The sequence below is a fragment of the Blastomyces gilchristii genome (assembly GCF_000003855.2).
Source record: "Blastomyces gilchristii SLH14081 genomic scaffold supercont1.21, whole genome shotgun sequence".
NCBI classification, from domain to species: domain Eukaryota; kingdom Fungi; phylum Ascomycota; class Eurotiomycetes; order Onygenales; family Ajellomycetaceae; genus Blastomyces; species Blastomyces gilchristii.
Genome location: NW_003101662.1, coordinates 354,187 through 366,104, shown reverse-complemented (window position 1 = coordinate 366,104; position 11,918 = coordinate 354,187). Strand labels below are relative to the sequence as shown.

Below are 11,918 nucleotides of genomic sequence, written 5' to 3'. Positions count from 1 at the left end.
CACCTGTTCAATCCCATCTGAATTCAAAGAGATGCACATGACATCACATGAGATCATGTTACAGAGAATTTAGCAGTGCATGCTATGAACACAGAGATCAAAAATGAATATAGAGAAATGTATAAGAAATGTAAATACTGTAGAGAATGTATGAAAAGAGCAGAATGAAAAGAAGATTTGAAGATTGATCTGAGCTGTATGAGTCAGGGCATTCAGATATTTTTGATGAGATTTTTCTATAATAAAGAGAGAGATAATAAATGGATTGAGACTTTAAATGCACTGAGAGAATGAGAATTCTCACACACTGAGCAGCAGTGCATGAAATGAGTATATTAATGAATGTATAGGTTGTAATGAATGTAGAGAAGAGTATAAAGAATGTAAATACAGTAGAGAACATCTGTAAAGAAAAGAATGAAGATTAATATCAGAGTTATACAGACTGCAGAGCCTGTTCATGGATTTGATGGGGTGCACATGATATCATGTGAGGTCACATTACAGGGCATTTTACTCGGAAAAGTTGGTTTTTCTATAATATATAGAGAGATGAACATTTCTTTCAAGCGACACTGGCAGCGCTGGTGACGTGGCCTATTCGGGTGTAGTATTACGAAGTTGGATAATATGGAATTTAAAAGATAGATAATTTTACCGCAAAAGAAAATAAAAGAAAAGGATACTTTTTCAGAAACCAGTTTGCCACCCTTAAAACAATTCTATATATTGCCCAGCCTGCAATCTTTCCCTACAAATACAAATAGGTGAACATGTTCGGCAAACCTCACCTCACCTCACCTCACCTTGTCTCCTCCCTCCTTTCCCCCGTTCCCTCTCCGCTTGCTCCACCAACCCCAGGCAAACATCCCGAACATCATCCCCAACTCTCCAACTCATCAACAAAACCCCCTGTCGATCCAGAATGTCCTTCGCCCGCGCCCAGCGCCGCCTCCACATTTCCTCACGCTTATTAGGTACCGCTGGCGCTCCTGTGGGTCCGAGGCTGGATGCTATTGAGGAGGATGATGTCGATGAGTTTGGGATTGAGTAAAGAGAGGACGAGGGTGGCGGTTGTCGCTGTGCGTGTGCCTGGGAGGGTATATTGGTTGTTGAGCGTGTGGGGGCAGGCGGGGTTGCCGATAGGGAAGAGGAAGAGGGGGAGGGGGAGAGGGAGAGGGAGAGGGAGGTGTTGCTATGGCGTGGGTCTTGGGCAGGGCCTGGGGCCTGTTTCGACAGGGGTTGGGTGTTGCTGCGCCGCGGCGGGGGAACTGGTGGAGGCGGTTCTTTGGCTGCTGGGCGTGAAGAAGGGGGTGGTTCCATAGCGGGCGGAGAGTGGGTAATAGGAGTACTCTCCCAATACGATCGCGCTGATGGAAGCTGGTTGTATATATTTGCAACCTTATCTCGGACAGCAGATGCGTAGCTTTCCCCGCTCCCAGTGGCTGGCCTATTAGAAATATTATTATTCAAAGTTTGGTTTGTTGAGGAGCGACTAGGCGGTTGTGGGCCAGCATGATGGAACGTTTGTGCTGAACGGATGGGCAGAGTAGAAACTCCAGGCTGTCCCTGCGATTGTGAAGAATATAACGTCAGAGGCTTATGTGGGAGGGGTGGCGCGGGTTTCCGCCGAATGCTGCTGGACGATGATGTGTCCTTGTTACCGTCTCTATCCGGTTCGACAGCCCCACTTCGAAGAGCAGCAGGTTTGGAGGGCCTTGTGGGAGGTGTTTGCCGATTGTTAGATGATACCTTAGGCGATTCATTGCTATTCATCGCAGAGAACTCTTCCTCGGTACCCAAATCAATGAGATTTCCCGAAGGTGTGACAGATTCATTCTTCGCCGGATCTTTCTGTTCAAGATACTTGCGCGGTGGCAGACTGGGTGGACGCGTCTCCTGTTCGCCTGAACGTCCTGGAATAGGGGGAGGTCCATTTGTGTTACTTCGAGGGGAAGGTCTCTCGAAATGAGTTACCGATTGGTCAAAAAACTTATGGGTGGGAGGCGTTGTCACGTCTCGAATGAATATACCGAGTATTTTGCCAGGATTAGCAAGGGCCAATTCTGTATAGACTTCCAGATCCGCCTCTCCACTATCTCCCACAAGAATGAACCTTCGATCAGGAAAATCAAGCATGATTCTTTCAAGCGTCGGCCTCTTTTTCTCCGCCGTAGGCTCGAAGATGCCTTGTAGCATCCCCGAGTACTGTTTCAGGTGAAATGATCCGGGTGGAAGGCCAGCCAAGCCGAAAAATCTATTAAGTAAAGGGTACAGTTGCCACGGGGAGTTGGAAACGTAATGTACCTTCACGCCCTTTTCGGTTAATTTTGAATACCAGTCCTTCACACCAAGCACGGTAAGGTCTTCGAGGTTGCGCACGAAGGTATTTCGAAAGATCTCTTTCGCACCGCTTGCAATTGCGGAGTGCTTAATAGTATCATCAATGTCGCTGATCAAACTAATCCCTGTTGGTTCGATAATCGTTACCTCTTTCGTGGCTGACAGATTCTCTGAAGCCAGCACCCTAATATGAGTAGGAACGAAGTCGAGGGCTGCGCGAACTGAGAAATGGCCGCCATCATTCGTCGAAACCGTCCGTGACTGGCTATTCTTTTGGTCAAAAAAGAAAACCGTAATGGGGACGCGGACGATCGGGCTAGTCAAAAACGGCTGAAGCCGTTCCATGAGCTGGGCGTTTGCAGCGGCTATCTCATCCTGATTGCTGTAATAAGCATTTTGATCGCCTTCAGGCCTGGACGATAAGGCTTCCCTTCTAGCATTAGCCTGCCACTCAGGGTCGGCATCTCTCTGACCCTTGTGAATGATAGATTGCTCCTGTTTATCGACCACTGCTTCCTCGTTCACTACAGCCGATGATGGCCTATTCTCCGTAGCAACCGTATCCGGAGTCGGTATCCCACTCAGCCGTCTTGCAAGGGAAATCAGAATTCGATTTTTCCGATTCATCGGGCCCCGATGAGGCGCATATATCCACCCTCGTACATCCACATCCACAATCGCGTTATCCTGCTCATACTTCTCCCACTCCCTTCTCCAAAACTCCATACTCCCCATTGACTGCGGATCGTCAGGTTCTGTCCACGATTCGGGTCCCAAATCCCTATAATCAACCTCTGGCCTCTGCCTCACATGCCTTCGGCCGTAACTAGGGAACAAAACCATCTGCTCGTCCGCAAATCTCGCCGTCTCAACGTCTGGAAACCCACCAGGCATATCGCGTGTATCGTAATCATAATCCTGGGTCCTCTGCGCCCACTGTGCCGAATAGGCTTGTCGTAGCTCGTTGGCCGCCTTCAAATAGCCGTAAACTTTTCTCCTGCGTGTTCCCCGCTCGCGACCAGCGCCCTCATGCGCAGATCCATATCCATATACAGAACTCCCATCACTTGTAGAGTCAGCCCTGTACGGGCCTAACGACCCTGACTGTGGTGTCGTCATCCGGCCACCACCCTCTGCATCTTTCAAGCGCCTGCTGACGGCGCCAAGCACGGATCTGTTTTGGTGATAATCGAATGTAAATTGTGATCGAGTCGCAGTTGTCCCTTTAGCTCTATGCCTAAATTCAATTCCCTTCCTTGTCTTTCGTTTAGAGAACAAATATGATAGTAACCCGGTCCTCTTTATATTCCCCGCAGGATATGCAATGTAGTCCCTGCGATGATGGGGAGGATGATGTCGATATTTCAACTGCTGCCTGTTGACAATTGCCCGATAGATGCGCAGATGCGTCTGCTGTCGAAAGGCCGGGAGTATTTCGTGGCGAAAGTCTAGGAATCTGGCTCGAAGACGCTGGCGAGTCTGCGGGAAGATATAGCGGAGAAAGGTGAGGGTGGTGCGGAGTCGGAGGCCAGGCTTGAGGGAGCGAAGCCGCGGACGGGTGAAAGGTGGGCGAGCCAGCTCGTAGGTAGTTTCGAGGAAGCCGTAGGAATGTAAATAGGAATCACCACAGATTGAGGGGAGCTCGGTGAGTTGTTGAAATCGGTGGTTTGTAGCTAGCTATGCTATTTAGTTAAGTTCCGAGGTTGTCTCAGGTCAGCCTTGTGGAGGGAAGACGCCACGAAAGAAGGGAAAAAAATAAAAATAAAAATAAAGCCAAATATAATTCAATTAGTTAGAAATGAAATAAAAGATAAAATGAGAAAGGGCTTATTCTACCTCTACTGGAGTCTAAAAATGAGATATGTAGGTGCTTGCAGCAATATGAAACCGGATTTAAGAAGCAGTTGTCTTTATCCTAACAGTCTTTATCCTAATAGTTAGTCCTGCGTGTTACAAGGGCGCAGTTGCAGCCGCAATCAAAACAACAATTTTTATTAACAAGGTATGAATGACGATTCTCTTTGGTATCCTAGAAATTTATTATTATGATATAATATTACCTCCCTCGCCGCTATGTACGCCTCCATTTAGTCACTGCCTGCCCAAAGGTATTCAAGCTCTCTTCACTACACATTACTCCGTAACTCCGTAACTCCCACGCGCCAAATGTTAGCATAGAACCCATCCGTGAACTCCAGTATATTAGGCAGACTCTTCATCTGCATAATCAATCTTCTTCCCTTTAGTCCTTCCCGAAGCACGGGTAGCGGTGGCCTTCTTGTCCGTAGCAGCTAGGTCAACAACAGCTTCATATTCGCTGCCACCACCACCGTCAGAGGATATCGAAGCAGCCTTTTTAGCCCTCTGCCGTTTCCTTACTGCTGGTTTCTCAGTGATGGTCTCTGCGGCTGTTGCGGTATCTGTAGTTTTTCTCGGCCTCCCTCTTTTCCGCGGTGTCGCCGGAGTAGTTGCCGTATCCAATGTGCTGTTGCCGCTGCTATTCTTCGCCACGATTACCTCCGCAATCTCAAGCTTGGACGAACGTTTAGCCGATTGTAACCACTCCTCCATGCCGGGAGGCCAATAGACGCGGCCTTCCGGTCCGCCCATACCAACTTCCTCCTCAGGGATAACCGTTGCGACTATTTCACCGTCATCATCAACATAATTGTCATGATCTGATTCAACAGCACCTTGCTGCTTCAGGGACGAGACTGACTTCCTCGCTATCTTTGTCGTCTTCTCCTTCGGCTTCTTAGCATCGGCCCGTCTAACTTTATTCTCATCGGCGCGTGTGAAGGGAATAATGTCATTGATCTTCTCAAAACCGGGAAGTTTATATGTCCTCATAAGTTCAAAGACAGCCTGCTCTTTATCCTTAGCCTCGATCATAAGATCCATTGTGGGATCGCAGGGGGGAAGCACATGGACGCGGGAGTTATGTTTGCGTCGCTGCTTCTTCGTAATAGCGGACGGTGTCTGCTCGGAATAATGCATTTTTTGCGTGATGCCCTTTCTCGTCCAGGTAGCGGCGATGCGGTCGTAAAGACTCATGATATCCAGCGTCCCCTCACGGACCTTGCCTGCATCAAAGTTGATATTGTGATGGTGGTAATCGAGCACGAGCGGAATGTTCAACTCCTCGCAGATGGGTAGTAGGTCGTGCACCGTCCAGCTCACATCGTCGTTCTCCAGGACAAGACGATTCTTGATATCGCCCGATAGTGTCCTGTAGGTCTTCCGAAAACGATCAAGGGTAGCTTGTTTGTCACCAAAAACCCCGCCCATGTGTAAAATCATAACAGCATCCCGGTCCTGTTGCGGCGGAAGTTTCAACAACCGCAACATCTCCGCATGGTATTCAAGATCTCGGACAGAATTTTCGGTAACAGTGGGCCGCGGTGAAGCCAATTGTGTAAACTTTATTTTTAACGATCAGTGTCAAAATGCCCTCCAAAGAAAGAGAGGGAAAAGAAAGATGTCGCACCTGACCCGGATGAACAGTCAACCGATGCCCCAGCTCGGCCGCAACCCTCCCGGCTTCTGCCAGCACATCAGCCGCGAACGGCTCCAATCTATACCCATGCTCCGCATGGCTCGCAAAAGGAAACATCTCGCTCGAAAGCCGCATAAATTTAATCCCGTAGCGCTCATTCCAGCGGAGCAGCTTCACAATATCGCGCGCGTTCGCTATGCCCAGGGCCTGCACATATGCCAGCCCACGCTCGATGTCGGGAGGTTGTTGGAGATCTGGGCGATTTTTGGTACGATGGGCGGGCTGGGTGGAGTCTTGGAGTGGGTGGCGATTTTCGAGGATTGAAGAGATGCGGCATGTGCGCGCGCAGAAGACGGGCGGGTTAGAGGTGCGCAGGTATGTGTTTAGGCAGGCCTGCGGTTGGTTTCAGTGTTAACGGCTTTAAGTGATTGTCAATGACGAATGGAAACGTACATATCCTAATCGGCCTTTCCATGGAAGAGGGAGATAGTTGCTGTTAACTGGCGGAGGTCGCGAGAGCGCCTCTTTAACCTCCTCTACGTTAGCGGGGATATCGACATTGGCTGCTGGATCGGGGATTCCAGTAGCGAAGCTCTTGCCGGCGCTTGTTGGTGAGCGTTTAGTTCCAGGAACTAGAGCGTCAATGTCGATTGGCGCATCGGACAGTGGTGAGTCTGACATAGTTGGTTCCAAGTTACCAATCAAGGGGCCATGGGACACGGCGACTGGTTGCGCAACCCCAGTTGTCCCACTCGTAGTATGGAGCATGGAAAAGTTCACGCTCCGTGTAGTAGCCACCAATGCGGTTGATCTTGTGCGGAGTCTGGGCGTGTGCGGCACGTGAGAAAAACTTTGCGATGAGGGCGCTGGGAGGCCATGTCTGGTTGCGAGATTGTGAAAGAAAGCGTGCTTTGCGGCACTGTCGCGTCCTGACAGAGCGACAGGGGTGAGCCGTCTAATAAAGACGGTAGTCTGAAGGGCATACTTTAAATGCAGGGTGACAAACCCTGGCATCATGAAGATAAGTGGTACCTAATGTTAGTCCCGTCATGGGCATGTTTGTTCCATGTTGACACCGAATTGTTAGAGTTGAGTGAGGGGGACAACGATAACGCAGCGTAAGCGCCAGATTGCGAGATAAGGTTGGCGCGCGAACCAGCCGCAGCCTCCAATAGACGCGCGGACCCACCAAGACATCTAATGGAAGATGGACAACTAATAGGAGTAGTTACTTACTCCACATAGCTGATAGGAATATACGGAATATATGATGTGGTTTGATTCATTTCCGCTCATATTCAGTTGGAAATTTGGGTAGAAATAGCATCTAAGCCTGGTATATTTCGTATCCTCTGCCATTGTACTCCGTACATACAGTGCGTATTGCTCAGAGTGACCCCGAAAAAATATCCGTCGAAGCATACAGACATGATTCTCCTATCATTGCAATCCTTTGCCAGGTAGAGTTGCTCGTCCATCATAGCCCCATTCTCAGCGCTGCATATCGTCAGAAATTCCTTAGAGAAATTCCCAGTTCAAGTACCTATGAAGAATCGTCTGAACAATGCTAGTAACCATACCAATTGACTTCCTTTCCACATCTCGTTAACGTCGGTAGCGCCCGCGCCCATTTGCAGATTTTATTCCTTTCCCTTGTTTTTATTTTCTGTCCCATAGAAATTGAGAGCCTATAGTTGAAATTGCCCAGATTTTAGTGGTCAAGGTTGACTCACGGCGCGCATCCTAAATTAGCTCGAGAGAAGTATCCGCGATGCTCCAGCTTCAAGGGAAACATTTTTCACGAGCCAAGCGCCTAACCAGAATGAGCCTTTTCAGCGTTAGACGAAATTCCAATGACTGAAACGTTGCAACTCTGTAGCAACCTTATGTTTCAATAATGCTGCCCCCGTATGCATAAATAGTTCTGTGTCTCATATTCTGATAGATCGGAAATTTTGCAGTTTTGCGCATACAGAAGAACCAGCGGTTATTTCGTCTTTCTACTCGCTTTTCTCATCTCATTGGTTTTCTCCCCGAAAGCGGGTTTCAGGATTCTCAATCATGCTCTTTCTTCTCTAGATAAACGAAAGCGATCCACATAGCAATTTTCGTTAGTGCGGCATTTTCTTGTCATCCTTGTTTGGTTGAGCAGATAGCCACAAGCTTGAGAGGGCAAGTTAATCAGGTGGAAAACTTTTTTTCTCGACTCCTCTCAACCGAATTTAACAGATCAATAGATTATTCAGATACCAGTTTCTCGATTTCTGGTCCGCCTGGTTGATCTCCCAGCCAGCCAGTGACGCGAGGAGAGCAGTTGGGCCGTGGCCTGCCAGTGCATGATGTCGGATGTTCTAGAAGACGATTTGATACAAAGAACCATTGCATGATTGACAAGCCCGCTTATTGGGAGGGAAGCTTGCTATGCAGAACGTAGCCCCGATAGACCGTAGCGATAGGCTATGACCTGTGGATGAGGGAATTTGCCTGCGAAGGAGAGCCATTTGATGGGGGGCCCTCTGTGTTGTAAGAAATGATCCTGCTGGGTTCTGGACGAGATTAGAGCAGACAAATAAGCAGACCAACTTATTGCAGCAGCCAAGAGGAGACAACCAAGGGGAGACAGACAACAAGGCATGGCATGGTGTATAATAAGATAAAATCATCAAGAAGAACTGGGCACCAGACCAGCATCAGGTGACCATGCGAAACCCTCCTATTCCTGCGTAAGATCCGATACCATACCAATACACGCTTACAGGGCTCGTGCTCAGCACCACAGCCAATCACAGCAGTCCTAGTCAGCCTCCCGCCCGGCCATGCACGTTACCATACGAGGCATTACTGCCTGCCAAGCCCCTCCCACCAGCTTTCTAGCCGTAACCTCCTCGTTCCATACAATAATACCGATGTACTGTACCCGTATCAGCCGCCAGACAAGAACCACATAAAAGTCGCCAACCAACTTCTCGCCAACCACTTCCCCCCTTTTATATATATCGATCGCATGCATCCCCGGCGTTCACGCTGGAGACAAGGCACACGCTCTCTCCACTTCTGCCCTTGATCTACGGAGCACTGCTTGTCTGCGTGCGGCCCCCATCGCGCATTCATGGCTAGCCACTGGACGGATTATCTCGCTTGAAGTTGGTTGGTGGCCTTATCCTCGCCTTCTCTCTCCCCCCTTTGGAGTTTCAACACCCTCCCCCCCCACCTGCTTAGGAACGCCCCCTTGAGTGCACGGCTTGCTGCGGGCAAATATTGAAAGAACTCTACTTGGGACATACAGGCCGAGGAAGTGTTCGGGGATCGTCTTTCGCCGGGGTTTTGCAGCTTGCTTAAAGACACTGCAGCATTGTCCTACCGCCGGGCAGCGCTTCTGCGAGTTTTGGTTGCTCTCCCACCGCTCTCCCCCGTTCTCATACTAAGCATGCATCCGTGATCTGCGCCTTATGATTTTACCACCGGGGCTCTAATCACCCGTTTCTTCCGTTTACGCCTTTTGTTTTGCCACAAAAAGCATCATGTCTTCGACTCTGCTGGCTCCAGAGGATATCATGCTTCCTCCCAGCCCGCCCGAGTATGCAGATGAATACGCGGAAGAACCCTCTGCGAACTGCAGCTTCGCACCTCCCTCGACATTTAAAACCACAGAAACAGCAACGAATGTTCATAGCGGTGCTACCATTACCACTTCATCGACGAAAACGAAGACGACGGGGACGCCCTTGACGATTCCGCCAACTCTAAATCTCACCCCAAAACCCTATTCCTCCCTCGGCAGAACACATCTTCGCTCGCGCTCTCTGGCGAGCCCAGGAGCTCCATCCATGGCACGTGCCCACTCTTCTCCAGGACCGGACTCGCGCGGTCGATACACATTTACAGCACACACAGGAGGATCATCCAGTCCTCATGATTCGACAACGGGACGCCAGAGTCCGCTCCGCTCTTCGGTGGAAGACGGTTTATACCAGAGCATCAGTACGCTGAATATATCAGAAACGATCGTTGAGCATCCAGAGCTTCAGGCCACCCCTAGATCGAGAAGGATTCAATTCGATGTATCCCCCGCCTCGCCTCTATCGCCTGGAACTCTTAACACCCTTCCCCGCACAGCTCGACGACGACCATCCTCCCCCCTCTACCCAGGCAACAGTAGTCCCATCTCCGCCCAGGCATCCCCAATAGTATTTCCCTCAAAATTCAACGAATCCTACCCTTCCTACTCCTACTCCTCTACTTCCTCAATGCCGTCGACCCCGTCGAGTATACGCTCCCGCAGCCCCAGCATATCTTCCCTAGAGACGATCCCAGATATCCCCGACGCAGAAGCCGCCGCCATCGAAGCCGATCAAATTGCCAGGTTGAAAGCTGCAGCAGATCGAGCCGACGAAGCTGCCGCCAGCAAAGATTTCAACCGACGGCGGAGTGCTATTGACGTTTCTGGCTCTTCGAGCCCGCTGGGTAATCCGCGATTTGGGGGCTTGGGTTCCTACGGCGGTTGTCGGGCGGACAAGAGGAAACGCTGGAGCGTTTGCGGGGCAGAGGGGAGACAAGATCTGGACCTTGAAACAATTTGGGAAGATTGAAGTAGGTGTATCCTTGACGATCTTTTTTTTTTTTTTGTTTCATATATGGTCTACCCCGTTTCCTACATAAGTTACCCTCAAATTGCATCTTGATCATCGTCTCACGCCAGCGCCATACCCTTCATCCTTTTATGTTTTATTCCCTTCGAATGTCACCTGCGTTGTTTCTCTACATGCCTGTAACAATACTACTTCGTCCATTTTTGTTTTGCAGTTAATCTTGCTTTTACCTCATGGATATCAGTTCGTTTGGCGTTGGTTGAGCAGGTTTTGCGATACCCTGTTCTATTTTCTCTCTTTCTATCTCTCTCTCTCTCTCGCCCTTCTCAATTTCGACCTCGAATTTCCTCCTGTCTACCCTTAGCTGCTCCAACAAATTTCTGTCATATTCTCCAGGCCACAAATCCAAGTAAGGGATGTAAATGGCCAGAGACAATTCAATACATGAAATATCATTACTAGCGCAAATATAACTCTATGCTACAATGATGGCTATTGTTTTCCAGTCTTTAACGCGCTTCCGATTTTCCCACTCTCCATTTCCATATCCATTTGCCATACCCTCAGATTTCTGTACAAATACATCTCACCCTTTCCCTCCCTTGTGCTCAATAAACTCAAATGTCCACCACTGCCCACCAGAACCGTTAATCTTAAATTCCCATTTTACATATCCTGAGCTAAGCTTAATCTCCGAAAAGACGGGGATCCCGCTCCCATCATTTCATTCACTCAATTCATTGCCCCATCTCATCCTCCACGACAACATCAAATCTCATGTGAAAATTCAGAGTCTCGCGCTTACAATTGATCCATCATTTCCAATCGAATCTAAGGAGGTCTTTGCCAGGCGGCCTCAGGTTAGCCAGGGGTGTGCGGCGATGTGGCGTTTCAGATTTTCACTGTCGTTATTTTTACATATAATGAAATGTAAAGCCCGAGAGCGAAATTTTGGAAATATAATTACTTGCGGTGAATTTTTCCAAATTTTTCCTATATATTTTGTATGGTCATGCTACATCCCTGAGCCTGGGGCACCCTGCCTATATATATTTGACAGGAGTAAAAATGTCCAAAAACAACCTTTTTCCACCGTTGTTATGTTTACTACTAGCGTCGATTATTCATTATATCACATAAGGAACGGTTCGATTGTTAGTTTTGTTATTATGAAACGTCAATTGAGTAGAACTACGGAGCATACCACTATGAAACTTTGGAATGTATCAATTTACTAATACAGTAGAAGCTAAAAAGATAATAAATGAAGAGAAATAATTATATCTGATAGAATTGTTCAATTTGTCTGTCATGATAGTTAGATTTAACACGCTATTTCCCATTCTTCATGTAGACTCTCTGACCTTAGGTTAGGATAAGTCCGGGCAAGCATAGTGAGTGACTTAATTACCTTAAATGTGTTCTGTAGGGAGTCTCCATGATCAGAATATACTATTAATGAGGAACATTCGTCAAATCGCTGTATATAA

At 48.5% G+C, this 11,918-nt stretch overlaps 3 protein-coding genes across 3 annotated transcripts; 1 reads left to right on the top strand and 2 right to left on the bottom strand.

Annotated features, from left to right (window-relative positions):
* Positions 1–506: 506 nt before the first annotated feature.
* On the bottom strand, positions 507–4,158 carry BDBG_07902 (actin cytoskeleton organization protein App1). Its single transcript, XM_002621638.2, has one exon. The coding sequence runs from the start codon at positions 3,460–3,462 to the stop codon at positions 793–795; it is 2,670 nt and encodes an 889-aa protein (XP_002621684.1). The 5' UTR covers positions 3,463–4,158; the 3' UTR covers positions 507–792.
* Positions 4,159–4,168: 10 nt separating this feature from the next.
* BDBG_07901 (UV-damage endonuclease) lies at positions 4,169–8,497 on the bottom strand. Its single transcript, XM_002621637.2, has 3 exons — positions 6,293–8,497; positions 5,831–6,232; positions 4,169–5,763 (listed from the first exon to the last, which is right to left on the bottom strand). The coding sequence occupies exons 1-3, from the start codon at positions 6,854–6,856 to the stop codon at positions 4,546–4,548; spliced, it is 2,184 nt and encodes a 727-aa protein (XP_002621683.2). The 5' UTR covers positions 6,857–8,497; the 3' UTR covers positions 4,169–4,545.
* Positions 7,647–11,703, top strand: BDBG_07899 (uncharacterized protein). Its single transcript, XM_031723306.1, has 2 exons — positions 7,647–8,024; positions 8,077–11,703. The coding sequence occupies exon 2, from the start codon at positions 9,361–9,363 to the stop codon at positions 10,426–10,428; it is 1,068 nt and encodes a 355-aa protein (XP_031580446.1). The 5' UTR covers positions 7,647–8,024; positions 8,077–9,360; the 3' UTR covers positions 10,429–11,703.
* Positions 11,704–11,918: the final 215 nt, after the last annotated feature.

What these genes read in the sequence shown, in the direction of transcription:
- BDBG_07901 (XM_002621637.2), bottom strand. Translation starts at nt 6,856, where the DNA reads ATGATGCCAGGGTTTGTCACCCTGCATTTAAAGTATGCCCTTCAGACT. An exon ending in GGAAAGGCCGATTAGGATAT is followed by an intron (nt 6,233 to 6,292) that starts GTACGTTTCCAT and finishes AACCAACCGCAG; the next exon opens with GCCTGCCTAAACACATACCT. An exon ending in TGACTGTTCATCCGGGTCAG is followed by an intron (nt 5,764 to 5,830) that starts GTGCGACATCTT and finishes TTAAAAATAAAG; the next exon opens with TTTACACAATTGGCTTCACC.
- BDBG_07902 (XM_002621638.2), bottom strand. Translation starts at nt 3,462, where the DNA reads ATGACGACACCACAGTCAGGGTCGTTAGGCCCGTACAGGGCTGACTCT.
- BDBG_07899 (XM_031723306.1), top strand. Translation starts at nt 9,361, where the DNA reads ATGTCTTCGACTCTGCTGGCTCCAGAGGATATCATGCTTCCTCCCAGC.